The following is a 25,074-nucleotide window of genomic DNA, read 5'->3' as shown; positions in this document are numbered from 1 at the left end:
TATTGTCGCAATATTTACACAATACTGACAATTTTTAACCAATATTGGCCCATGTTTGAATAAGTATCCAAACAATATTGTTTAAATATTGGCTAAATATTTTTGTCTTCTCTGGGATTAGAGGTCTCCCGCTTGTTTTTGTTTTCTCCCAATATCACCTCACAATATTGTGAAATCAGTATTACCTTTAATCAGAGATGTAGCATTGTTTTCGTAGAGTGAAGTAGCTGCGATCTAACATCGGCGTCTAGGAAACAATATCCCTCTCCCCTCCCTCTCTTAAAAAAAAAAAAAAAAAAAAAAAAAAAACCGAAAAAAAAATCGAAAAACGGCCAAAAGACACGGTTTGGTCAAAGATCATGAACTCGCGTGCACCCTTCGAAAAAACTGTCATCATAGTGCCGAATTTTTTTTCACTAAATAACGCCCAAGTAAAAATGGACTATACGTGCATTTTTCAATTTGGACTTATAAATTCCGGCCCAGTTTTAAAACAACGCATGTGCCATTGTTTTCCCTATGCGCTTAGGTGTTTTTTCAGATGAGCCAGAATTTATAGGTCCAAATTGCAAAATGCAGTCCAAATAGTGTGCCCACTTGAACACTGGTGATAGCTCTTACAGGGCTATCTCCATAAATATAATAAAGTTCGTAACGCTCAACACGGTAACGTTCGTAACGGTGGATGGGTCTTTTTGGTTTTGTTACGGACCGGTGCAAGGGGTGGGGAGATCTTAAGCTAAGCGTTGCGCAACGATTTGTATAGACATTCTTCTTGGCTCCGATTGTTCATTTCTCACGTAGGTTTATTTTACACAATATTTCTCTACGACCATATTCACTTCAATAAAAACATCCCTAAATTCAGCACGTCAAAAATTCATGATTCCAATTATTTTTGAAGTTCATTTATCAATCTCGCCAATTCATGAAGGCCTTAAGTGAGTGTTTGAGTTTTCCAATAAAACAGTGAAAGGTGTCCCTTGTAGGCAAGCGTTACGTATGATTTTGGGCGTAATGTTTTGTTACGTAATTTTTTTATTACGTAAATATTTACGTAAATACTTATGTAATTATTGGATCTAGACCAGCGTTACGAATGCTCCACCAGGAGTGGGAGAGAACAAACATCGGGAAAATTACGTAATTTATGGAAAGCCAACGGTGTTATTAATACATAAATACATAAATATATCAATACCTGCAAACCAATATTAATACTTGTTTGAAAAATAACCTTTGCCTGCCAATGAAGCTGATAGAGAAATTTAGAGCGTCATTCAGTTAAATTTTAGGGTAGAAGTGGGGGGGGGGGGTGAAAGTCATTCGGAGGAGGTAAAGTTTGCTTGAAGGGCAAAACTTTAAAAATCTCCTGAAATCTTCTTTTATTGATCTAAATTGACCAAAAATGTCTACCAAAGGGTCGTCTTTCAAGAAGAGGGATGATCAGCCGTTGGTGGCCAGTCAGAGTTGAGACAACTCCTCCCCCTCCCCCTCCCCCCCCCGGCCCAATCCTCCCCAAATGACATTTGAAAAATTGACACAAAATTGGACTGGGTGCGTAACGCGAATCACGGAATCGTGTTTTAAAGGCTTAAGCTTATAGAGGAGCAAAACGTAATGAATCGTTTAAGCGGCACTTTGGAAAAAAAACACATTGGATCTAGAGCCCAGACTCTTGAAAACATTGACAAGAAAAAATACTCTTGATTCAATCGGATTTTTGCTTGAATCAAAACGAAATATGCTTAAATTAAGAGGCTTGGTTCTTGATTTAAGCTAGATTCTGATTGAATCAAGAGTAATTTTTCTTGTTGATGTTTTTAAGAGCCTGGACTCTAGATTCGATGTGTTTTTTTTCCAGTGCAAGTTTCTATACTTTAATTTTCACGGAGATATGGTGCATCGTAAAACTCGACGCATGACGTCATCCACCGCAGTGGTGCATACTACGGGTTTTTCCACCTTGGTCTCATTGATCAGTGATACACACATTTACACTGTTTGCTTGACGTAAACACGGATGAAAGCAAGGTGGAAGAAACCACGGCAGTGGCGTGGCGTGATATGCGATACATCGATTGATCTGCCATATAAACCCATGGAGAAGGATTGATAGACAGGGTGTTCGCAACGAACACCTAAATAATCGATTCTTTACCGTAGCTTCAAATGGGGAAATACTCGCCACTGAACCACGGTATGCACTTTTGCAGTGGATGATGTCATATACGCCGAGGATTTCGATGGGTCGTATCTCTGTTCTGCCGTGCTAAGGGTAAACGCCAAATGAACATTCGAGAGTTGCCAAATTTCCTCCGATAAAATGTTTATTTTTGGGCAAAACTATGAATATTTTTCCTTGAAATTTTCAGGAGCTTTAGGTGAAATTGCGAACACAATTATATGGAAAATTGGAAGAAAAATATTCACAAATTTTCCCGAATATTCTCGATTTATCAAAGGAAATTTGGCGACGCCTGAAGGTTCATGCGGCGTTCTTCCTTAGCACGGCAGTGTTAACATTGGACGTGGAAAGGCGTTCGGACTGCTATATTCATCTGTTTGCCGTTACTATCAACAGCAATTTTTCGACTAGCTCAATTGACTCATTACGGAAAGTTTAAAGAATAATAAGAGACACTTTCGAAACGATTGGCACTCACCACCACCCAGCTGCATTTGTGGGGAAACTTCCATTCCGAATGCGTATTTTCTTCATTGGCGCGGCCGATCAAACTTAACTCTTCCTCTCTCAACAGACTAACTTGCCTTTAACGTTCCTTGCGCTCACCAACTTAACGTGTAATGCTAACTTATCCCGGAACTTGATACTAACAAGGAAGTTTGATTAACCTTACCTGATTTAGTTTCACCGAAGGAGGCCGGAAGACTGTATCTATCCAAAGATTAATCGACAGACGCTCCTACACTTTGACGTACGTAAATTCGCGTGATAATGTTTCCTATCATTTAGTGTCCTTAGAACGAATAACTAATTTCTCAATATTTTTACTGAATGACCGCGCTAATCGAGTCATGACAATTTTTGTTCACAATTTTTCTATAAAAAAGTGTGAAGTAAATCTAAAAATTAAAAGAAAATAAAAACGAATCGGCGGGAGAAATGTATACAAGGAATTCCTTTTACAGTCGAAATTATAGCGGAATCTCGCGCGCTTATTCGGTTGTACGGTCGCGAGACGTAATGATGGTTCAAATCAAATGATACAGGTCCCCTACGATACCTTCCACGATTCCATGAACCAATCAGAATTAAATATTCGTATTTTTCTTACGCTTGTTTTGGCGCTGCAGATAACAATCAAAGTTCATCTCCGAGCGTGATCCGGGCGGAGGCAGGTCTGCTCTCGAGCGTTAACGCTGCGCCTCCTTTGACGTCACGAAGCGGAGCATCCGAGCGTGGAATGATAACGGAAACTTAGTGCAGAAAAGTCGTAACTGATTTTTTTTTCGTTTCGACCAGCGGTGCCATCGCCTCCCATGTAGCTCGGAATTTTCGAAGTTTTGCCACCGGTGTCCATCGGTAAATACCGAGTTTTTTCACACATAGAAAGCGACTAACTCGATTTTCTAAAAATGCTCACTGGAAAAAAAACACATTGGATCTAAAGTCCAGACTCTTGGAAACATTGACAAGAAAAAATACCCTTGATTCAATCAGATTTAAGCTTAAATCAAAAGGAAATCCGCTCAAATTAAGAGGCTTGGTTCTTGATTTAAGCAAAAATCCGATTGAATCAAGAGTATTTTTTCTTGTCGATGTTTTTAAGAGTCTGGACTCTAGATTCAATGTGTTTTTTTTCAGTGCTCGTAATGGCCCTTTTGCTCCAATTTACGGATAACTCAGCGTTGACTTGAAGTTCTCAATAATAAATTTCAATCTCCCACCTCGTATGCATCTCCTCAAGGCAAGCAAGAGAATAGTAGAGAGAGCGTTAGATATACTCTAGGATAATAAAGTCCAAGGATATGAACCTCATTAGATAAAATCCCTTTTTTCTCCGTCATATTATGGACAGTGTACATTCAAAACCTGGGTTAAGTGTTGGTAAGATTGCGCAAGTGTTTCCCTCATTCAACAGAAATGCTTTGACATGAGAATAATGATTTACGTTGTGAAAATAGTACTAAAAGTTAAAGAAAATTTCGAGGTAGATCCTAATTCAATGAAAGCACTTTAGTCCTTTCATAAAGAAAAACAGCATGCATAATCTTAGTATAACGCTTGATGACGCTTCCCCGTTTTTGAATTACCATCCTTCGTGTACTTTAAGTTGGAATAAAATTTGATTTATAAGATTTTTTCCGTCTTTAGATGGAGTTCCCACTACGAAATCTACCAAATTTTGCATATGGGGGTTTGGGGGACTGTAATTTCTAGCTCATTCATAAAAGCGCCTATCGGCCTAGGGAAGGCGGAGGCACGTATGTCGTTTCTAAAGTGAGCCAGAAACAGTGGTTTCTGATTGCAAAATTTAGCCCAATCGTACCTCGGCGGTCCATTCATGAGCAAGGTCCTCGCTTGTTTTGTCCGGTTAATTTTTCAAAATATTTTGGGCGAAAGTCAGTGAAGATTTTCTGCGATTTTGCAGCTATTGATGTGCGATAACACGGTCACTGATAAACGCCCGCCATGCACGAGCAAAGGGGTCTTTTTTCGGACTTTAGCTTGAACCAGTGAAAGCGCAGCTCTGCCATAATCGTAACGAAAGCATGCGATAATTCTAGTTGTGTTTTTCTGTTTGTCCGGTGCTCTAATTCGTTCTGTTTTTCAGGAAACCTCCGTGACGCTCGCGCATGTTTTTCTCCTCGACGGTTTTCGGGGATTGTTCGTAAATAGAGGACTTGTGTCGTTACGAGCGCAGTATTAGTTTTACATTGGTGTGTCTTGAACTTGAAGAGGGTTTTCTCCAATATGGCTAAAGGTAATATGAATTGAATTTTAGCACCAAGAATAGATAATCTGAGTCATGAAAACGTGTGCCAAAGATGCATAATTTTTTAAAATTTTATTTTTCAGGTGCTAATGCATTTCAGGACTCAGTCCCATCACCAGAGCGTCACCTAAAGATTCATTGTTCTAATGATGGGACTGAGTCCTGAAATGCATTAGCACCTGAAAAATAAAGTTGTAAAAAACTATGCATATTTGGCTCACGTTTTATCACTCATAATTATAATTAGATGCAACATGCGACTCAACAACTTTTCAAATAGGTAGTACTTGTTAGCAAAGCAAATTTTTAGATACCTGGAAAAATGTACGTAAAAAGAAAAATTTATTAATTATATCAGTACCTTCAGGCAGTATAGGGTTGTAACTACAATGCCTCTGTTTTGAGGTGTCACAAGCAATCTGCCCCACAGCCCATAGTCCCGACGCCTTCCGCGTAATTTGCAATTTTTGGAAATTACTATTTAGCGTCGGGCGTTAAATGGACGGAGTTAAACAGAAAGGAACCAAGCCACATCGGGATCGAACCGGGAAAAAGAGGTTTAAAGTTTGGCTCCTGCATAAGACTCAATGTAAAAGATAAACTTCAAGTTCTGTTTCTGCAAAATTTGCACCAACAAAAACGTTGAATTTTTGGCGATAGATAGTAGAGCAATGGTTGAGTTCAAAACCACTCATAACTCAATTTTTTCCAAAATGTGGGTTGGTTCCTTTCTGCTTAACTCAGTCCAAATATCCCTCCTGGATACGCACATGTAAAGCTTCTCCTATATGCACGTTAGTACGTGAATGGATTATTATCTCAAAAATGTTTGTTACGACCCATTAATTTTAAGCTTCTCATATGAATGCCGGTTAATATGAAAATGCTCATTTGCTGCACTTTCGTGCAGGAAAAATGTATGCGAATTTTGAATTTTTTTGCACAGAATTTAGGTTGGCTTTCATGTCTGAAAATGCTGAAAATTAGAATAAAATGTAGTTTTAGAAGGAGAGAGTAGATTATTTGAGATTAAATAAATCAGTCACAAATTATGATTCGAATGATGCAATTTTTATACAAGGATTCTTGTTGAATGAAACATAAACAAAAATGTTCAGTTCTAACACCTTAGTGCACAACCATCGTATAAAAGCTATAACTGTTGAATTTTCCTCACGTGGCTCTGCCTTTAAGGAAGGATTAACATTTCTAAGACGAACAAAATTTGAATTTTCAACAAGAAAAAAGACTGCGTTGCATAAATTTCTTGTCAGAGAAAACCAGTTTTAGTTCAAATCTAGAAAAATAAAACGAAAAAGTCAAAGCCTTCAAATGTTTCTCTGCTGCTTAGTATTGTCCATTCACAACCTGAGAGAAGAAATCTGAAAACTCTGTAAGTAGTTAAAAAATGACGCGTAGAAATTTATCTTTCTCTCGGTGCATTTTTTGGATCGTTTGTTGGAAGGTGAGAGAAATTTGTAAAAAGTAATTTTAGTCAAAGACATCCCGGACTAAATCAAAGAGATTTTTCTTGAAGTCTCGTTTCATAATGTGTCCTTGCATCCTTCGACTGTGTCTAAGTTTTGATTGGAATTTTAAAGATTGCAAAAGTAGTATTTTTTAATTTTTTTTTTTTTTTGTTTTTTTTTTTTTTTTCCAGAATACACTCCAGGAAAATTGGTGATCGAAGGGAAAACCAAACAGGTTTTTGATGTTGTTAACAATCCTAACTATGCAATTTTAAAAAGTAAAGACCGCATAACTGCCGGGGATGGAGCAAAAGCACACGACCTTGCTGGAAAAGCAGAGGTCTCAACATCTACCACTTGCAAAGTATTTCAATTGTTGAATACTTTTGGTAGGTACCTTAGTCATTGATGCTTAAAAAACTTGTACTATTTTGCAAACTATGTCAATGCTGAATTTTCCATAAAATAATAATCAAGTCTGTGTCAAAAATGAAATGCAATTAGATAAGAAGATAATAGAAAATGCCAAAAGAATTTCCGAATTTCAGCAATACGTTCGGATTTTTGAGCCATTGTTGAAGCCCAGATGGGAAATGATTGAGTGTTAGCTGAACACACGTGTGCCACAATACATCATTTGTATCTCAACCGTAGTGTTCAAAATACACTGCTGTGTTCACAAAATGCTAATTTTTAGCAGTATAACTCTTTGACGTAGCTTTAGTGTAGACCAATTGGACTGCATTTTGCAATTTGGAACAATAAATTCTGGCTTTTCTAGAAAAACACTTATGTGCATAGGGAAACTAATGGCAGATACGTTGTTTTTAACCTGGGCTAAAATCTATAGTTCCAAATTGCAAAATGTAGTCCAATTATGAGTCGGACCATTTCTTACCAGCTTTTAGGTAAAGTTTGTATGTGCACAAACTTTCTTTACAAGATTGTGATGTGGAAGTCAGGAGAGCCAATGGGTAGGGACGGTCCTAGATATGTCTATGCCTGTTCTCCTCCCACGAGGGTTAGAATAAGAGAAATCATTGACCCAGCACACCGTGATTCCTCAGTATAGATGACATTGATTTGTCACATGAAACAAAATAACAAATTAGAATTCTTCAAAAAAAAAAAAAAAAAAAAAAAAAAAAAAAAAAAAAAAAAAAAAAAAAAATTAAAATGTATAATGGGGTTTTCCAGGAATCAAAACTGCTTTTGTGAAGCAGCTAGACAGTGTTTCTATGTTGGCGAAGAAATGTGAAATGATCCCGATCGAATGGGTCACAAGGAGAGTTGCAACCGGTTCCTACATAAGAAGATTTCCAGGAGTACAGGACGGTCATAAATTCACCCCGCCTCTGCAAGAGACCTTTTTCAAGGTAGCCTATTACTTTTGATCATATTGATTAAACCTTGACTCTGTTTGTGCAGTCCCGGAAAAAGGGCATATTTTTTTACAGATGAAAAATAATGGGGATGTGGATCACTATTATTCGAAATGATTACTCAGAACAACATCGTGCTCGTGGTTGGATCATTAGTAGTGGTGGTAGTAGTCGTGGTGTAAAAGCTGTGTGCGAGAGCCATCACCATGTTGTCCTTAGACATTTTGTTTCCAGTAAAAGTGATGAATTCTCTCATTCTTATTCATTGCGCGAGATAAAGTGCTTCTTCTTGGGGAATCGGGGGAAGTTATGCGAAGTTGGAACTTGTGGAGGGGAAGGGGGGTTGCGGTTGCACCCCCTTCCTTTCAAGGAATTCTATGTGTCCCTTTTCAGAAAATGTAAGGGCTTTTTCATAATGACCCGTGGTTTTTTGTCAAATTTGAAAATAATTCCGATAAAATTTTTTCGGCAGAAACAGCTTAAAGCTACTTCCTGGCCGTATCAGTTTTCAAAATTATTCTCACGAGGCCTCCGAACCCCCTCAAAGCTGAGGTGTGCCCCCAAGCCCCCCTTTTTCAGTTTCCTTTTTATGCCTCCTAGAATCCTCTTGATGAGATGCCCCACCCACAAACAATTGCTAATTCTGCCTACATGTAACATCCAAATCTGCTTCGAAGAGATTCTGTAGATTCGATGTTTGATCTAACAGCACCGAATATATCATGGAAAATACTACAGGTGAAGTGTCTATTATGTAACGAACTTTATCAATTTCCTGACGTGGATCGGGCAAAGGGTAACATACGTAACACTGTATCTCCATGGACCAATTAGGCTTAAAATGGCACATTGTCAGCTTTCCATGTGCGAAATCGTGACTGCGAGGGATGCTTTTCAATTTCTGCCAAGTACACCAGCTACAGAGATTTTTCGATGATTCATATCGATAAGCAAACCCTATGGCAACGGTGGTCAGGAAAACATAAAGTATTTTAGCAGAACTTGGTGCATCGCTAATACTGCAGTATAATATGCGTGTGAGAAATGAATCATATTATGCATCTCAAAATGTCACAATGCGCGGGGCAGTATTCACAATCGTACATATAACACCTTTTGCGGGCTGATTATTGAAACTGATAGACAAAGCCATAGACAAAGAAGATACAGAAAAAATGGAGCGATCCTATTGTTTGAAATGAGTGGTTCTTACGGACTAAGAGAGAAAATGATAGACTAACTACAGAGCCTTTCGTGGGTCGCCGTTAGTTAGTCTATTACTCAACTCCTTTGCCCATTGCAGCCATCCGGTTCCACCAATATGATCCCTCCATATCCCTTTTTGTCTTCTTTGTCTATAGCTTTGTTTATCAATTTCAACAATCAGCCCGCTGCCTTGGATTGCTGAATCGTTATCGAATGACCTTGATTGATAGACAGCATTGCCAAAATAGAAATTTATCGATCAAGTCTATTCGATATCGATTCAACAATCGACTCGCCCCTCAAATGGTTTAAATTGAGATACAAGGGAGGTTTGAGGAGGCCTTCAAAATAACGGCATGAGAAGGTAAATTTTCTCTAACTTCAAGTAAAATTCAGATGTATGATTTTTAAAATAGACTCTTACAGAGGATTAAAATGATTTGCTATACCGCGCTTTAACATACAAGATTTAGAGGTTGTAATTTTTAGAAATTTTAAAGCATTTAGATATGCCTAACCCGCAGCAATTTTCGTCGTGTATTTTGTAGTGGCCGATCGTTGTAATCCCTTCCCGAAGTTGTAATGTAGAAGAGAATTTGCAGGTGTCTTAAATTGTGTGTATTTTATCTTTGAAATGATACTGCCAGGAAAACTAAGTACCTACGAGGATATCCTTAGTATCTAAATTGGACAATTATTGGAGAAAATATGACAAAATAGCGTAACCTGCTAAAATACATGTTTAACTGGAAAATGCCGATGATATCACAAGGTGGCAAATTTTTTCACTTTTTACTCTATTTTTCTCCGATTTCCCATATCAGAAAAAAATTATGAAAAACACTGCGAACTCAGCTCATTAGGCACTCTTAGATGAAGCAATAAAATTGTTGTGTGCAAATTCTCCATTTGTGAAATGATAGAAACTGTGAAACTATCGCCATTGGTTTCGGGGACCAGCATTCAACTAACCCGATGGGAACATTTTGGTTTACAGGACGATGCGAATCATGATCCATTCTGGCCTCATCACCAAATAGTCTCAGCTAATTTCAAATTTAACGGATTGACCATTGGGAAAGGTGAAGTTGAAATTATGAAACGAACATCGATTACTATCTTTGAAGTACTCGAAAAAGCGTGGGCGACCCGAGACTGCACTCTCATTGATATGAAAATCGAATTCGGTGTTGATCAAAATGGTACGTTCATCTTGTAACCATTTCTTTTTTTCGATTTTTTGCCGAATAATAATGTCACTCGCCCTCATCTTACCATTAAATAGTCTTTCATCTATATGTCGAAGGCAGCTAGTCAAATCAGGCATTTTATCAAATGCCTTGGCCGGTTGTCAAATTCTGACAGTTTACGGAATTCTGTAAATTTATGGAGCGGAGTTCACGAGTTTTCGATATTTTGGGGGGAATAACCCTTCAAATCCGCCAGTTCTCCTGGCTCTTGCCTTTTCACACGCCTTTAGTACTTTTAAGTGTTAAAATTTTAAAAATTCTATGTTATATTACATGCTGAAACTTTTATGATAAGTGTGCATTCAGGATCTTAAATTCGTTTAAAATTCTATTGTATGCTGCATATTTTTACAGAAAATTCTTTCATACAGGAGCAAAAACTTATCTAAAATTAGGGTGAAGAATCAAAATTTCAATCTCGGTAAGAATGTTCGACTATTTGCCGAGGCATTAGACAAAATGCCTGATTTGACTAATTTCCTTCGACATATATATCTTGACTCTCGCCAGTCTTCGTAATGAAGCCCGTCGCACAACGAAACGAGCCTTTCAGAAAGGTTGGACATGAAATTTTCAACTAAAACTGTAAATCTTGATGGTAATTTCTTCACATGGGTGCCTCTGGAAGGATGGTTTCAGGACATTTTGTCAACGATTTTTTGTCCGCGCACCTTTTTTGTCCAGTAGTTTACGCCCACACGTTAAATAAGCAACGGTGACTTGGTTCAAGCTTCATATTTTAGTCGGTATGTAAAATTATATTGACAATATGGAAATGAGAAATTGAGAGAGAAGGAGGTATTGTTATGGTTGTTCATTTTCTGAATGAAATTTTATTACTTTCTCCTTTTGAATCATCTTTTTAAATTGTCATTGGTGAATATTTGGTTTTATTTCTATCCTTAAAATATTCGATGTACAATATACCTTATATGTGTATAGGCACTTTTTTTTTTAATTTTTTTAATTTTTTCTTTACGAAATTATTACTTCATTTTGAAAACATTTATATTTTTAAAACGTGACAAATATTTGTAAAACCTTTTCCAAGCGACATTAATCTCAATAAGCCGCAGATGTGCCGACAGAAAATGCAAAAATGAATTAAAGAGGGGAAAAAACCAAGAAGCATGCAATATTTAGTTTTAACCCATTTGTACATCGATCTTTTAGAGTCAAATACGTCAAATTTTGAGCGTTTGGTTGCGCGTACACCTCGCTGCAGCACAATAAAAGCACAAAATGTAAAAGAAAAAATTAAAGTGCTTTGGAAATCATTAAATTTGACACGGAACCACCAATATTTAAAACACACACATTATATTATTCTCCTTTGATAAATTGATACATATTTTTTTCCCATCAATTTAAATGAGAATAATCAATGCAGAGTGTGCAAACATTTCAAAATCATGAGTTAAAAAAGGCTGACTACGCGAGTATAAATATTAAAGCCTAAGAAAGCGGAGCGGCGTGCTGCCAGCGCGAGAGACTCACTGGCGCCTACAAACCTAAGTGGATACTTCACGCATTGCACAATGCTTGAAGTATCCACTTAGGTTTGTAGGCGCCAAAGCGCGTTCCGCGCTGGCCGCCCGCCCGCCGTGCGGCGACGCCTGGAGCAACTATTTCACAACAGAGGTGTTGCACAGTATTAAACGAAATTGAACGTATTAAGAATGACAGGTATCCTTTAAAAGTACAGATCTTTCCTCGAAAAATAAATCAAGATACCTACTTATCGTACACTGGAAAAATCTAAGAGCCTTTAGCTGAGGCAAATATAGAGGTTTATCTGGTTCAGGTATAACAAGGTGGGAAAATCTTGAAAGATAATTAAGTCCTGTAATTCGAGGTGTAGAGTTTTAGTGAATTTTGTCTCATGGAATTGACGCTCCCCCATTTTTACCAAAACTCTCAACTATATATTATTCCCCGTTGGACCAAACAGACAAAACAAAAAAACAAGCAAACCCTCATTCTTCCAAGACATTTCACATTTTCTTCCAAAAACGTCGTGAGCAATTGTCGTTTGTATTTACATGTAGGCCAATTAACTTTGGGTCTCAACTGGCACGTGGACCAAAACTCTCGTGCCGAAAAAATGCGTGGACGTAAATTACTGGAAAAAACAGGTGCGCGGACAAAACATCGTTGACGAAATGTCCTATAATCGGAAGAAAATTTCACGAGAAAATTAATGAAACCTATTTCTAAAACCCGTACACTCCAATAACATCGATATGATCATTTAATGTTTCCACATTTTGCCCGACTTCTCTCATTGCCCAATGAAGGCCGCTGGTGAGGCGGTTGGCGTCCAAAGTCAAAACGCCTTCACTTTTGTGCGTATGCAACACGGACATCCATGGAGCCCTAATAGTTACATTCACATAGGCGAAAAATGAAATCCGTTTAGTATCCGTCGCTTGCGGCACTATGTGAAGCTTTGATTGTCTCACTAACACCTAGACTTAATTGTGTATTGTGATGATAAAGTAAACCATCACTGATTTTTATCGCGACATTGTGATTTTTCCGATAAATGCATTATTAAAAGCACAATAATGTTTGGTAAATATATCAGTAAAAATAGTAAAAATTACATTTAGTCTCGTTCTTTCCCTCCTGTAATGAGGGTTGCATATAGTTTGCTTTTAACAATTTTTAAAATTAATGTTAGATATCTTTCGATACACTACCTGAGTCTCTTAAGTTTATCACAATTTTTCTTTAGTTACTTTTTGCTACACATTTTGCTTTGTAGTATTGCACATTTTTGTTATCTGTTATAATTTTTGTCTTTTTCAACGATGTGAAGGTGAAATAGTCCTCGCCGATGTTATCGACAGCGACTCATGGCGATTGTGGCCATCTGGAGACAGGAGGCTGATGAAAGACAAGCAAGTTTACCGGAACCTCAACAATGTCACTGCTGATGATTTAGCCACCGTCATTAAAAATTTCAGATGGATATCAGACCAACTGGACCTCATAGTAGCAGGAACTCCGTCGAAGGTGTGTTGCTCTTTTTAAAACTATCAAGGTAAAAGGTCGAAATGTCTCCGAGTTATGAGTCAAAAAGGAACAATGAAATGCTCCCTTAGGCGCACCGATGTACGTTTGTAACCTAGTCTAAAGTGGGTCAGTTGCGCTGGTCCAGAATCGTGTTTTGACGCTTGATTCTTTTAGAGTAGCTAAAAATAAGAAGATTTGTCCAAACTGCAACTTTCTACGTTGAATATTAACCGAGATATCGTCCTTTGAAATGATGGGTTTTTGACGTCATCCACCGCGGTAGTGCATGATATGCTATGTGGTACCGCGGTGGATGACGTCATAAATCGAGTTTTTCAAGGCGCGATATCTCGGTTAATATTCAACGTAGAAAGTTGCTGCTTGGACCGATCTTCTTATTTTCAGTTGATATGCAAGATTAAAGCATCAAAACACGATTCTGTGACCACCGCAACTGACCCATTTGAATTTTGAAAGAGGAATCTACCAAGGAGGCGACGGTAAAATAATAGGACACTAAGGTAATCTGGTCTGTGATACGCAATCCTACACAGCTTTTAAGTTTAACATAATGTATCGGCGGGTTCAAAGGGAGGGGCGTAGGGGGTTATGCTCCCCCCCCCCTTTTCGCTCAAAAATAGGAGGAAGAAATAGAGAAGAGAGAAAGAAGGAAGGAACGGGGCGAAGAAATAGGAAGGACGCTTATATTTGATAATATTCAGGACGGAAATGATTTAAACTGCTTACCAGATGCTGTAAAATTTCGAAATTTTTAAGGGGGCAGCTCCCTGCGGGTCGATTCTTGATATTTATAGACAAAGCTATAGTCAAAAAAGACAAAAGAAATATGGAGGGATCCTATTGGTGGAAGCGGGTGGTTGCAAGGGACAAAGGAGGTAGGTAATAGACTAACTAACGGCAACCCATGAGAGACCCGACAGTCAGTCCATAATTTTCTCCCTTAGTCTATGAGAGCCACCCGTTTTAACCAATAGGATCGCTTCTTGCTCTCTATGTTTTCTTTGTCCATCGCTTTGTCTATCAATTTCAATAATCGGCCCGCTGGCCCCCCTTTCGCCCACCAAATTCGAAGTGCCTGGATCCGCTCATGACATCATATTATAGGTTCATATAGGTTCTTTTCCTCTATGTTTTCGCGTTTTGTTGATTTGTGGCTATTATAAGTGATCTTTTCCCAAGGTTGTGATTGTAATGGCGTCTCCAGGAGATGCAGATCACACCAATGCAATCGTCAAGCACTGTTCAGCCCTGGGTTTACAAGCCGAGATCAGAGTATCCTCGGCTCACAAAACCACGACTGATACCCTGGATATTGTCGCAGAGTATGAAGGTAAGCTATGCACTCGTAAGTTTCTGAAAGAAAAGGAACGAGTAATATTTAAATTAAGGAACATCCGTTTGATACTTTTTGAGCCAAAAACTTGGTTACTGACACTAAAACAAGGTCGATGGACCCTGGTCAATCCGTTAGCAAGATGTTCTTTGGAATGGGCCTGTTGCAAACTTTTGCTAGAGCAGAATGAAGAGTTGTTTCCTATAGATAATGCCTCAAAAATCACGATGAGCGCATCGGCAAAGTCTGAAATGCACTCATAACTTCACAATCTGCGTAAGAAATTTGCGTTATTTTGAGCTTCCCGCTTCAAAAACGATACTACTGCACAGGTGAACATTTTGTTAGAGGAGTCGCTCCATCGTCGGCGATATTCATCATGGCCGACGCTTGCGCAGTTCCTCGCGTAATTCGAGGAGAGTTCAAGGTCAATTAAGGCGGGCGAGGAAAATATGAACGTAAACACGCCGATTGTTATATGGTTTAATCCTGTTCAAGTGTTATCTCGTCCCATCACACGTGTTTTGGCGGACTGGCGTCGGCCATGATGAGTATTGTCGCCAATGGAACGACTCCTCTAACAAAATGTTCACCTGTACCGTAGTATCGTTTTCGAAGCGGGAAGCTCAAAAAACCGCAAATTTCTTACGCAGATTGTGAAGTTATGAGTGCATTTCAGACTTTGCCGATGCGCTCATCGTGATTTTTGAGGCATTATCTGTAGGAAACAACTCTTAGTTTTGCTCTAGCAAAAGTTTGCAACAGGCCCATTTCCGATCCGGCGACGAATAAAGATGTTGCATGTGTGAGGAATTTCCGATTTGACTGTTGATTCTTATGCAAAAGTTCGCGAGAAACACAATGGTGCCACTGGTTCTCTCTGAAATCAACTTTCAAGCTCAAAAAAAGCTCTCAAGTATTTGCTCCCTATCTTTGCATGGAGAGTTTGACTTGATGTAGAGGTGGACTCTCAGAATAGCGTGGGATATCCCCTCCATTTTGGCCTCAACTTGAGAGCTTTTTTTGAGCTTGGGAGTTGATTTCAGAGAAAACCAGTGGCACCATCGTGTTTCTCGCGAACTTTTACACAAGAATCTACAGTCAAATCGCAAATTCCTCACACATGCAACATCTCCATTCCCCCAATTTGCTGTTTCACTACTTTTCAAACGCGTCCCCGCGATTTACATTGCTCCGAAAAATTGTGATATTTTGAAATGAATATTTTGAAGTTGCAATGTTTCTACAATTTATTGACGATGAAATCACTATTAGGATCGTCAACATCCGAGCGATTATCCCAACCATGTTGCGATTGTATGTCTGTGAAATCGAGTTCGATAAAATTGGAATCTTATCTGGATTTATCACGATTTTATGTTCAGTAATATTGCGATGAATCGCCGTCGATAAAATCGCGATTTTATTTCAAATTTAAGCTATGAAAATGCAATTTTTTATTCAATAATATCGCAATAAATTGACGTCGATGAAATCGCGATAAATTCTCCAATCAAATCGCAACTTATCACGATCACTGCTACTTAGATAGGTATCCTAAAAATCTCTTTTCTAGTAAAACAGGGTTAATTGTTGTTTTTTTGCATCGAGGATGAAGGCACCCCCGCAGCCTGTGAATACTTAGGTATTCGGGGTTGTTACAGTCAGGGAAAACTGGGAAATGTTAGGGAATTTTAAAAAATTAGGGAAAATGACGAAAATATCAGGGACAATTTGTTAAATCACCTTTATTTGCCTCCTAGAATAGGTTTGAGGTTTCCAATAACAAATTTTGCCTGCGAACTATTTTCAACTATGTCCTCTGAACCATCATGAATTCAATTGTCAGGGAATTTCGCCAAAATGTGTCAGGGAAATCAGGGAATTGTAAGGAAATTTCATTTGCGAAATCCTGGGGCAACCCTAGGTATTGGTTTTTTATTTTCTCTATCTCTATTTGTCTTTTTTAAAGTGAAAACTGCATTTTTTTACTCATTTTCAGGTAGTTCCGAGCCTGTTGTATTCATCGCTGTTGCCGGGCGCAGCAACGGGCTAGGCCCTGTAATTGCCGGTAACACAGTTATGCCTGTCATAAATTGTCCTCCCCTCTCTTCGGGAGAAGCTAGTCATGATATCTGGTCATCTCTCAATACTCCCTCAGGTAACATTTACATTTACCACCTAAACCACGATATGCCAGTGTTTGCTTGCAATCTAAATTGTAGTCCACTATATAAATTGTTCACTAAAGCTTGTGGCTTTTATTTAACATTCTGAAAGTACCATTGATTTAGTGCATATATTTGGAGTCAAAATCCCGGACAAGCCAGCTTTCAAAAAGCCCAAAGACTCAATTGAATTTCCAACGACGGATATATTGTCGATTTAAGGTATTTGACGAGAGTCTTAGAAACCAGTGCTCGCTTATGATAAGTGCCGAATCACGTCATTCAGTTCGGCGCAAAATCGGGGCATTGCAAATTTTCGGAAAAGTTGAGCTTTTTGAACTGCATATCTCTCAGTTTCTGAGTTATTTGTCGCGTTTCTAATACGTGCCTCGTACTCTACACGTCATTTACCTTTGATAAAATTCGCGATAGTAAACCAATATAACAGTTGCTTGTTTTACGAAAATTTTACAATCACCATATCCTCTTAAAACAATCTGAAAGTTTGACTATCCGTAGAGGTGGGGGTGGGTATCCAAAGTCCTCCCCCCAACGCCCGTTTTTTTAAAAAACCAATTCCTTTTCTATGAGCCATTTTTTAAAGTTTATTACTAAACATAGAATAATTTCGTCATTTCATCGGGCCTTTAAGAGCCTTTTTTGAATAATTTCAGCATATCAATATTAATGAAGAATTGCTACCATCATGTTTCAGGTCTTGGTTGCACGACTGTCCGATACCCTGAGGCCGCTGCTCAAGCCGCAGCCAGCATCCATGCTCTTTCGAACCATGCTATTTGGTCTAGACTACGAGTTAAGCAATTGTCAAATTTCATAAAACTTAAACAGGTTGATAAAGAATCCAGAAACCAAAGCTGAACGCCGATTGGCTCTTATTTTTGAACTGTTTTTAACCTAAGCATGAGGTTTATCAGCGAGGCCTTGCTGTATTTGTCACATATAGCTTGAAGCTTTGAATTGTCTTAAACCTCTGGATTATCTAAAGTGCAATGCAAGTATCCCGTTTTTCATCAATTTTTGTGGCCTTTTTCAATGAGTCAATAAGTACCCTTATGTTTTGTACATGTTATAATCAATGCATTTTTTTACATAATTAATAAATATATATTTTTATTGTTTCTGAATGTAAGATGATTGACACTCTCATGCAGAATTTATCGTGAATTTACTTGAATTTGATTCGCCTGTTTGTCAAGGTGTAAAGTCGAATTTCAATTGTGAGTTTGGTTAAAAGCCAATCTTGTACCAATTAAGAACCGATTGTCAGATTTTGGTTACTACCATCCTCGTAATGAGTAGACCGTGACAAAAGTTGCGATGTGTAATAAGACCAATCTAAAAAATAGTAGGTACTCTATGGACTTCTAAATCCCCTTCAAGCGTTTGAGTAGGCAAACAAGTGCTGTTGTCTTGTTGATTAAGTTGCCGCCACTTGTAAATGAAGGCGTTTCCAAGTTGCGCGGACCATTAGTAAAGTTGTTTACAATAACAGTAAGAAAAAAAGCGTTTTTATTTAGGGCTGCGTCTCATCTCATGATAGATCTCTAACGGTCAATTTTGAAAAGCTCACCGTCGGATTTAATTACAGAGAGTTTCTTCACGATTTTCAATTCGAAAAAAAAAAAATCTTTTTACAAGTCGGATTTTGGTGGGAGCTTTTCGTTGAGGTAAAATTTTACAACATTGCAATGCACTTACGCCTCTCTGGCTCTCACTCCATCTTGAAATAAAGTGATATATCGTAGTCTGCGGATTTAATTTCGTGAAAGTCTATGATGATATTATCCTCTCGTGTTTGATCTTTATGTAAATTTTAAAAATAGCGACTTTAATTTGACCAAATTTTAAGATGATCCGAGCTCTAAGCTGAAGCAGTCACTGTTTCGACGTTTATTTCTCAACATTTACGTCTACTTTGCAGTTAAGGTAAGATTTTCAGAAACGAGATCTATTTCTTTGAAACTCAGGAGTCTGTAATTGAGTTCAGCCTGACTTGCCGAAAACGAGAGTATAAATGTTTTTCATAGGTGACCATGCCACCTCTTTCGCTTAACCTCCAATTATTTTGCTTGGTCATCGATGTATCGGCGTCTATAATGAAACTAAGCCAGCGCATCTCCCCACGTGACGCCGAAATCTTCAAACGTAATGCAATCTCACATCGTAGACCCATAACTTAAGAGCAAACTTCAGCGAGTATCACCTCGTCATTTGCAGGAGAATTCATCCCGATCTCCGAACGATAGCACGAGTCGTCGTCTCCCGCACGAAGGAACGTAACTCCAATCCAAGGTTGCCAAATTGACTCCAACAATTAATTTATTTTACAAAAATGTAAGTGTGCAATTTATATCCAAATTTGTCTGATTTTTGCATAAAATCGGAAGAAAAATCAGTGAAATTTTCAGTTAGAAATGCCCAATACTTTTCTGGTTGAAATGCAATTTACGAAAGGAAATTTGGCAACATTGAAATGTAGTTACGTTCTTTCGTGCGGAAAACGACGGAGTGGCACAACATTGACCTCACATCTTGCGATGAGGAATTTTTTCCTGGCTCTTTTGAAAACAATATGTACGTCATTAATTTCCATAGGCAATAATAGGCATGCAGATAGGTGATCAGAGAGGAGATCAGGAGTGCCAAATGCCTGACGATCTCCGGGAGGATAGTGGGCAATGCTGCCGTGCTAAGGAAGAACACCGTATGAACATTCGAGAGTTGCCAAATTTCCTTCGATAAAATGTTCGTTTCTTAGGAAAGTTGTGAATATTTTCCCTTGAAATTTTCAGGACTTTTCGGTGGAATTGCGAGCAAAAGTATCTGAACGATTGGAAGAAAAATATTCAAAAATGTTCTTGAAAATTAGTGATTTGTCAAAGGAAATTTGGCATCGCCTGAAGGTTCATACGGCGTTCTTCCTTAGCATGGCTGAATGGCGATTGGGCGTCGCAGAGCGCGAGGCTGCGCTATGTGAAAGCGGCTTGATGCATGTTTGCAGATGAGTGCTTTCATTTTTGAGGCTGAAATAGTGGTTCCTTTTTGAAAAATGTGAGTAAAAAACAGAGGGTTTACAAAAATCAAACATATTTTCCTTAACATTTACCCGATGTATATTGTATTGAGATAGTGTACACACGGGTTTCCCCCATTTTTTTTCTTTCAAAAATACCTTTGTAGATTTACCATTTCTACTCGATGGATCTATTTTTTGAGTTCAAAGCCAGCGTATGAATACATTTTTTTACATACATGCATGAAAGTCACTCCTACGATGCACTTTGGTGTTCTGCGACACTCAAACTCCACGCCTATCTTCCCAAAGATTATCAGGCAACTAACAACGGAACATCTCTTCGTCAAGGCCCTGCCGCCATCCCCTCATGGGGCGTCCCGTTGCCTTTTCTCAGGTGGTACCCAATCCAAAACTTTTTTGGGCAACCTCTCCTCCGACATTCTTTGCACTTATCCATACCCATGAAACCCATGAAAGTTTTTTAACTTGGAAATAAATAACGAGTAAACTAAGGTATTGATGATGATACTAAAATATGTTCCACATTTACAGCATTTTTTACATAAATACAATTGAAAAATCAGTTAAAAAAATACAGTCTTTATGTACAAAATGATGATTATTTACAAGTATGACAACTTAATTTACTTACTTATACATTTCAGAAATAATACGCATTGAGCCGCTGTGGTATTGAGATACAGCTGATATAATTTACTCTCAAGTCTCATCCTCATTCTTAACAACAAACTTTGAAATGCACCAATTTATTATTGATTTTATTCGCATTTCTTCATGTATTAAAGCAGCTTGCCGATTAGATTATGGGTATTATGGAGTAAATCTAATTGCTTTAGAAAAGCTCTAGAAAAGCTCGTAAAAGCTCTAGAATAACATTAAAATATGAAAAGATAACAGTCATTAGGGGAAAGAAAGAAATATTGTCAATTTTTGACTGATCATGTAGAAAAAAATCAGTGGAAAATATTCAAGCCATAAATTTGTTAAATTATTAAAAAAAAGAAAAAAAGAACACACACAAGAAAATTAATAAGAAGATGCTATGTGAATAATAAATGGGTATATGGGTAATTTGTTAAGAGGTTAATCGTCATTTATTTAATAGAATCACAATGTAACTGGGTTTACGGCATATATTGTACATTTGTACATCTTTTACATATACTTCTATTCTCACGACATTGATACAATATCGTTCCTTTAAAATAAAAATCATAGAAAAAATGAAGAAATCGGTTATTGAAACAAGTTTGCTTTAAAAAATGCTCTTGAGGCGATGGTTTAATTCAATATTTATATATGTAACCTCTAATTTTTGAACTGTTTCTCCGTCAAATAACTGCATTGAGTTTCACTACATGATGAACCTAAGTCTGTTGTCAAAATTGACTGTATAATATTCCAAGGACCTTACTTCAAGTCGCAATCTTTTATCATTTGAATGCGCTCTGGGTAAGTATGTATGATCCTTTTTTACGGTGTAACATTATGAAAAGTATAGTAAGTCAGGTATAATAATCAATTTAAAATAATAACTCAGTACGTATACTGTAACAGTGATTGACTGACAAATGTGTATTACAGCCTAAGCAAGTATTAAGTAACATCACTTGATTAGGGATTTGCAAACAATCAGAAAATATCTTTCAATGTGTGCATAGTTTAGAAGTTGTAAAGGCATACGGCTCGACAGTGAAAGGACTTTAAGGCATAAATGTGTTATGGTATAGTTGAATAAAAGTCTGTATCGATAGGATAGGTTACTGCATTTAAGTGCATGGAATGAAATAAAAATAATACATTGACATTGGAGTTTCGGGGGAAAAACGTTTCGCATCAAAAGTAGCTTAAGGCATGGAGGAGGGTCGTAATTACATTTTTCCCTGATTCGGGATATCACGAGAAAAGTGCCCGAGTGCCCCATCGCTTCCGAATTCTTAATTATTCAAGTTTTGCACCTTGCAGCTGACGTCAGTGTCATGACTACCGAATTGTTTCACACATGAAGTCTCTTCTAAGCACAGCACGAATGCTAACACACGCAAAAATTTAGTTACGACCCTTTTACTCAAGTCTGCTAATATATTTTTACAAAGGTAAATCATAGGCGGACCCAGACACCTCGAACGTGGGGGGGAAGGGTGTCTGAGGGCCTCCCCCAGAAATTTTTTTGAAGCATTAAATATGCAATTTGAGTCAATTTCGTCATGAATAATTGACAGATCTAAGCGTTTTCCCTCCGATCCTACCTTTTTCTCCCTTCTCTTTCTCTTCGTCCTTTTTTTCGAGCAAACGGGGGAGGCGTGCTCCCCCTACGCCCTTCTTGGATCCGCCTGTGATTTAAATGAAAGGGAAAAGAAAAAATAGCAATACAGTATGAAATTTTCTGAACTATAAGCTTGGCCATCAAAATACGATCTTATATGGCTTGCATTTTGCAAAAAAGGAGCATTGGAATGTTGTTGCTAAGATTGTGCAACTTCTTTTGTCTTGGAAAAAAAAACCTGATTATTCATTTACAGTTGCTATTTTACTCGCTAAAAACTGTAAATTTAAGACAAAACTACAATGTAATTATCATATTTTTTCATGTTTTCAGTAATTTTATTGCAAAGCATGAAAATGCACAATCTTAGCATCATCGCAATTCTTCTGGTTCCTTTTTGCAAAATGCAATCCATACGATCATTGGAACTGGCCTATTTTTTATGAGGGTGTTGGGTTCCTGCAAATACACAAAATGTGAAATTGATGTTCGCCAACGGAGACTTGATCTGTGGAGACCGATTGAAAATCACTCCACTGGCGCGATTGGTGGTAGCTGCGAGTACTCGTGGATCATCTCGATGAGACTCGCGTAGGTGCCCGAGAGGAGAGCTAACAGTGCGGCTATGGCAATGGCGGCATTTTTTACCCACCGCCACGGGATTCCCGAAGCAGTGATGTCCTCCTCCCAGAACGTGATGGTGTCGATGACCGCCGGACAGAAGAGACCCAACGTCGAGAGACAGATTGCCCCGACGAGGGAGATTGCAGGCGACAAGTTTGGCACAGCCGATGCCACCACCACTGTCAAAAAGTAAAAATGAAAAAAAAAAAAAAAAATGTTAATTGTTCATATACTTTTGTGAATCGACACTTCTAATCAGAGACAAGAGACCCTCCACTGGCCTCCTAGCGACAGGTGGAAGATTTTACTCTCGGGGATTCAACAGTTCCTTATGGACAATTATTAGGGAGCAACAGTCATCACCTCAATTTCGGCTGTTGACCTACCTACATGGTCAATGATGAGCTTCGGGTGACGTCATGAGCCAAACAAGTTTCGCAAACTTCGGCCATTTTCGACTTGTTTGCAAAACGAAACTGCCAACACGTTGTTAAACATCAACAATGTAGGTAAGTCAACAGTAGAATGCTGAAGTCCCGAAAGTAAAAGCTTCCACAATGGCCAAGATACTAGTGGAGGGTCTCTTGTCTCTGCTTCTAATTATGACCAGAGTCTATTTACAGCATACACAGGAAAAAATAGGATAGTCGTCACAACCAGCGACTAGTTAAAAATACGCCAGCTTCCGTGCGGTAGTTACGAATCACTACCGCGGTAGAGGACACGACTAACCCGGTAGTTATCGAACACTAGAAAAAAAACACATTGGATCTAGAGTCCAGACTCTTGAAAATACCGACAAGAGAAGCCCTGGTAAAAATTGGCAGTTGAATCTGTGTCCCAAAATACCATAGACCTACAGCCGGCTGTAAGATTTCCAATAGCTTCTATAGCCGGCTACACAATTTCTTATAGCCTTTTATAGCCGATGGCGATTAAGCAACAGCCAGGCGATAAAGTGCATGTTAATCGTTACTAATTACGGATGCTGGGACTTAGTGAGTTTTTGGACTACTGCTCTCTTTTTGAGCCGTAGTATCTTGATTTATTTTGCGAGGAAAGCTCCGTACTTTTGATGGATGCCTCCCATTCCTAATATATTAGAGCGCCTTCAGTTTCGTATGATACTGTGCAATACCTCTGGTGTGAAATAGTTGCTTCAAGCGCCGTGACACGCTGCGGCGCGGCGGGCGGGCAGCCAGCGCAAAACGCGCACTGGCGCCTACAAACCTAACAGGGATACTACACGCATTGCGCAATGCGTGAAGTATCCCTGTTAGGTTTGTAGGCGCCAGTGCGCCGCCGATTCGCTTTGTGTTAGGCTCTAATATTTAATCTGGCGGAGTCAGCATTATTCAACTCATGATTTTGAAATGTTTGCACATCCTGTATGAATTATTCTCATCTCAATTGATGAAAAAAAGCATGTATTAAAGGAAAATATAATGTGTGTTTTGTAAATATTAAGGTGGTTCCGTATCAAACTTAACGATTTCCAAAGCACACGAAATTCTACACAATTTTTTATAGCCGATGGCGAAAAAGCAACAGCCAGGCGATAAAGTGTAAAGCCCGGCGATAGGAACTATGGCCCGGCTGCATAATTTTTCATCGCTTCGTATAGCCCGGCCGTATGATTTTCTCCGCATTCTACAGCCAGCTATATTATTTTCTGTAGCCTTCTTTAGCCGGCTAAAGAATTCCTATGGTATTTTGAAACGCAGCTCTTATCGCCAATTTTTATCAGGGAAGTACTCTTGATTCAATTAGAATCTAGCTTAAATCAAGAACCAAGCCTCTTAATTTAAGCGAATTTCGTTTTGATTTAAGCAAAAATCCGATTGAATCAAGAGTATTTTTTCTTGTCAATGTTTTCAAGAGTCTGGACTCTAGATCCAATGTGTTTTTTTTTCCAGTGAACGGCGGCTGACGCATTTTTAACCAGCCGCTGGTTTTGACGACTTTCTTATTTTTTTCCGTGTGACTTTTGTATAGAATGATGAAAACAACTATATGAAATTGCTATGTGGACCTTTCGGCTGATTTTAATAGTAAATTTTATGAGACTATTGCCATAAATCCTTGTAAATTTTTGGCGCCTGAAAAGTACAATTACTGATCTGTCGTACGTATTTGTCAAATGCGATTTTCGAGTAGGAAATAAATTAGGACTCGGTACTTTCCAGGGGCAGCTTAGCATGACCTAAATCCTAAATTTACATTTACAATTTACATCACTGATCCTTGGAAAGCTGCAAATATTTTTATGACAAATGTTATTGGACAGCATAATTCAAGAATTAAAACCAAAGAAAATG

General features: G+C 38.3%; 3 protein-coding genes across 6 annotated transcripts in view; 1 reads left to right on the top strand and 2 right to left on the bottom strand.

The window, feature by feature from the left end:
* The window catches only part of LOC109040169 (amidophosphoribosyltransferase), a 28,275-nt gene extending 25,039 nt beyond the window's left edge, over positions 1-3,236 (bottom strand). The window contains exon 1 of the mRNA XM_072296663.1: positions 2,862-3,236. The gene's annotated coding sequence lies outside the window, so the exon portion shown is untranslated. The remainder of the gene's footprint in view (positions 1-2,861) is intronic.
* Paics (PAICS bifunctional enzyme) overlaps positions 1-17,947 on the top strand; it is a 34,075-nt gene extending 16,128 nt beyond the window's left edge. Inside the window, exons 2-10 of one of the 2 annotated variants that reach the window (XR_011899233.1) lie at positions 4,800-4,949; positions 6,622-6,819; positions 7,628-7,806; positions 10,016-10,220; positions 13,090-13,286; positions 14,487-14,637; positions 16,643-16,801; positions 17,524-17,831; positions 17,875-17,947. Coding sequence is in view for 1 of the 2 variants with exons in the window: in XM_072296665.1 (XP_072152766.1) it covers positions 4,940-4,949; positions 6,622-6,819; positions 7,628-7,806; positions 10,016-10,220; positions 13,090-13,286; positions 14,487-14,637; positions 16,643-16,801; positions 17,524-17,687 (1,263 nt within the window). In the remaining variant the exon portion in view is untranslated. Of the gene's footprint in view, positions 1-4,799; positions 4,950-6,621; positions 6,820-7,627; positions 7,807-10,015; positions 10,221-13,089; positions 13,287-14,486; positions 14,638-16,642; positions 16,802-17,523 lie in introns of both variants that reach the window. The other variant, XM_072296665.1, reaches the window with a different exon arrangement.
* Positions 17,948-20,354: 2,407 nt separating this feature from the next.
* Positions 20,355-25,074, bottom strand: part of LOC109040167 (proton-coupled amino acid transporter-like protein pathetic) — a 100,132-nt gene continuing 95,412 nt past the window's right edge. For 2 of the 3 annotated variants that reach the window (XM_072296664.1, XM_019055984.2), the window contains exon 10: positions 20,355-22,935. In XM_072296664.1, the coding sequence (XP_072152765.1) occupies positions 22,661-22,935 (275 nt within the window). In that variant the 3' untranslated portion in view covers positions 20,355-22,660. The remainder of the gene's footprint in view (positions 22,936-25,074) is intronic. The other variant, XM_019055987.2, reaches the window with a different exon arrangement.

Source organism: Bemisia tabaci, chromosome 2 (assembly GCF_918797505.1).
Source record: "Bemisia tabaci chromosome 2, PGI_BMITA_v3".
Classification (NCBI taxonomy): Eukaryota; Metazoa; Arthropoda; class Insecta; order Hemiptera; family Aleyrodidae; genus Bemisia; species Bemisia tabaci.
This window is presented reverse-complemented; position numbering and strand designations above follow the sequence as displayed.